A 3,546-nucleotide genomic window follows, 5' to 3' on the forward strand; every position below is an offset into this window, starting at 1 on the left:
ATTGCATTTTACATTAAACGACATTGCTGCAGATTGAAAACAAAAGGTAATTTTCAGTAGCATTTAAATACAATATGACTTATGTTTCAATTGTATATGCTATAATAGTTTTTTTTTTTTATTTGCATTTGCTATCTTTTTTTCCACGAAAATGGAGTTAACCTGCATTCCCAGCATAAAGGTAAAAAAACATTCTGTAGTTAGGATCCCGGCCAGCCCTTCTATCTACCTGTCACATTCTCATGTACCTTGTAGATGAGCCCAATATTGCAGAGGAAGGCCCCCCTTACGTATCTGACTTGCGCCCCCTGATAGAGCAAACAGGAGTACAGAATGGTATGAGTGCCTGGCGGGTTAGTTGCCAGCGGAACTGCTTCAAGTGTCCTGATGCCACAGGGATGAATCCCAGTGAGGTGAGAGATCCAGACAGTGAGCCAGCTGGAAACTGGGTCAGCTGGTATCCGGACACCACACACCTGGAGGCAGGGATTGGTAGACAGTGGATCTGCCTTGAGGGATATGGAGCACAGGCAGGTATAGACAGGCTTGGTCCTACACAGACAGAGGATGCTGGAACAGATGCCAAAGCTAGAGGCAGGTTGGGAACAGGCAGGCTCCGACCATTATTTCGGATGCAACTACCTCTAGAACAAATGGCAGAGCTGGATCAGGATGCTTCAAAACGGATGCAGAAGTGAACAGCTTCTTAAGGTTTTAAAGGCGGCCTTAGCTTCAGAAGACCAGTGGAATTGGATGCCTTGTCTGGTTAACTCTTTAATGGGGGCAAAGATGGCAGAAAAACCCCTAATGAACTTTCGGTAGAAATTGGCCAATCTGATGAAACGCTGGATTCCTTTTTTGTCTACAGACAAAAAAATAATAATAATAAAAAACTAGGGCTGTTACTGATTAAAATTTTTGTGTTCGATTAATCTATTTTTTTTTTTAATCGATTAATCGATTAATTTCGATTAATTATAAACGCACATACAGTTTTTTCAATTTTTTTTTTATTAAACTTAAAGAACAATGTAGAAAGTTAGTTTAACTTATAAAACGTATCTAGTATATCTAGGCATCACTTTAGCCAGTCACGAAGACATACCAGGGTGTTTACATTTTCTGGAAGCAGACAGGATCGCATTTTATTTACGATATACCCTGAAGAACTGAACAGTCTTTCACACGGAACAGATGTTGCCGGTACACAAAGAATTGTCTGCACAAAACTGCTTAGGACAGGAAAACGATGGTTATTAAGTTTCCACCACATGAGCGGATCCTCCGTTTCTGGAATGGGAGCTTCTACTTGGTACCGCGTCAGCTCGGCCTGTACACTGTGTACTGCATCTGATTCGTCAGCTGAGGATTGTGATTCAGAGTCGCTCAGCAACAGAGTAAGTTTTTGTTTCTTCGGCACAGGTACTTTTGTCTCATCATTGCTTTTTCCTTCTAAGTCTGTTGGACGTCCTGCTGGCTGTGTTCTATCGTGGAAGGCCCTGCATGCATTCGACAATGCTGTCCACACTGCTTCGCGTTTCTCTCTTCTTAAACAGGTGAGTTTCTTGTAACGTGGATCTAAAGCCACAGCCATTTGCAATATTGTCAAAGCATCAATGCCTTCAATTCTGTTTGTGAAGTCGTTCAATGTTGCAGTTTTGAATCGTCCAATATAACCTGGATCGTCATCATTAACTATTAACAGTCTACGCAAAAAGGCCTGTAATGGAAGAACGGCAGAACATGTCGCATATTGTTCCCCCCCAACATATTCCGTAGCATCTGCAAGTGAACCTAAGACTGATGTATATTTGGCCATTTTGTCCCAATCTGACTCTGTCAGTTTTGGTCCACTGTAGTTTTTTGGATGATCAATGTGATACTGCATTATGGCATCTTTGACTTCCAGCAATCTGGCTAACATCATGTAGGTACTGTTCCAACGAGTTGCCACATCCTGTTGCAATTTGTGGAACATGACATCTTTCGGCGAAGAGACACTGGAATGGCTGCTCTTCAGTTCAGATGTGTTGGCCGAGCTGTGCTTGAAATGTCCAACTAAGTGTCGACATTTTGCCACAAGAGGTGATGAGTCAGCTGCCTTCAAACCTGCTAATATGCTAAGTTGAAGACAATGTGCGATACATGGTATGTGACTGTAATCCGTTTGTCCGATAGCAGCAACCATGTTTCGTGCATTGTCCGTTATGATACAGCATATTTTATCGGTGATGTTCCATGTTGCAGCAAACTCTTTATAGAAACTGGCAACGTTTTCAGCAGTGTGTCGTTCATCCACAAGTAAGCAACCTAAAGCTACTGATCTCAGTTTCCAGTCGGAATCAATCCAGTGTCCTGTTATACCACAGTATGATTCATTGTTGTTTGAGGTCCAAAAGTCAGTAGCGAGAGCAATACTGTGAATACTTTCTATAGCTTTCTTATGCTGTGTTAGTTTCTCGTTGTACATCTGACCAATTACAGCGTCGATGGTACGGCGAGTGGGTAACTTATAAGTCTGGTTTTGAAGAGCTATACGTAGTACTGTTTGTAGTCCATCATCTTCCACAATTGCTGTTGGACGTCCTGAACTGGCAATCCACTGAGCAATAGCAATTTTCAAGTCCGCAGAAACTTTGTCACTTATAGGCTTGTTTGACTGAGACGACAAGAAAGTAGATATTGATTGTACTGAAGAACTCTTCTGCCGGTCACTGTTGACAACGTGTTGATACTTAAGTGGATGTTTGTGCTGTAGGTGGTACGTCAGCGATGTATTTGAACCACGAAAAGCAAACTGTTTATTGCAGTGAATGCAGTAAACTTTGTTGCCATCGTCTACTTTGCCATCAGCAGTTAGTCTAAAAATGAAATGCTTGCTCAACTTTCCGCTTATATGCTTAACTGCAACGTTGCTTTCATTGCTCGCCATTGTTGTTTACTGTCTAAACATCTATGTAAATTAAAATTTTATATAGAACGCCAAGGATCTCTTTCCGTCACACTGTTAACAGTGGAGGTTTTCAAGTTCTCACAGAACGTTTCCCTTTTTGCCCCCTTCCCTTGATGGAGCCTGATGCATCCTCCTGCTCCACAGATACAAAGGTATCGCAATCCAGTGGGTGCAGTTTGCACGCATTCAGCAGGGTAAGTCTCACTGTCCAGGCTATAAAAGCAGAAAGAAATATGCAATCAGTGCAAAAATTAATAAACCCCCCCCCCCCCGTATGCAAGCTGAACACTAAGGAATTTCAATTTCCACAAAAAATATACACTGTCCAGGCTGTCCGGTGATGTCACGGACATTAAGGGTGCAACAGATCAAAAAACTCACAGTTTGGATCATTCCTCAGATCAGAGTCACGGATTGGATAATTTTTCGGAACACCACCATATATAGTCCCCACTGTAATATCCACATCTCCCCCCATACTGCAATACCCACATCTCCCGCCATACTGTAATATCCACATCTCCCCCCATACTGCAATACCCACATCTCCCGCCATACTGTAATATCCACATCTCCCGCCATACTGTAATATC

At 42.3% G+C, this 3,546-nt stretch overlaps 1 protein-coding gene across 1 annotated transcript; it reads right to left on the minus strand.

Annotated features, from left to right (window-relative positions):
• Positions 1-1,078: 1,078 nt before the first annotated feature.
• On the minus strand, positions 1,079-2,932 carry LOC143962168 (E3 SUMO-protein ligase ZBED1-like). Its single transcript, XM_077471496.1, has one exon. The coding sequence runs from the start codon at positions 2,930-2,932 to the stop codon at positions 1,079-1,081; it is 1,854 nt and encodes a 617-aa protein (XP_077327622.1).
• Positions 2,933-3,546: the final 614 nt, after the last annotated feature.

This window comes from Lithobates pipiens, unplaced genomic scaffold, assembly GCF_037356315.1.
Source record: "Lithobates pipiens isolate NorthernLeopardFrog02 unplaced genomic scaffold, aLitPip1_a1.2 Scaffold_8, whole genome shotgun sequence".
Classification (NCBI taxonomy): Eukaryota; Metazoa; Chordata; class Amphibia; order Anura; family Ranidae; genus Lithobates; species Lithobates pipiens.

Coding starts and splice junctions, on each gene's coding strand:
- LOC143962168 (XM_077471496.1), bottom strand. CDS start 2,932: ATGGCGAGCAATGAAAGCAACGTTGCAGTTAAGCATATAAGCGGAAAG.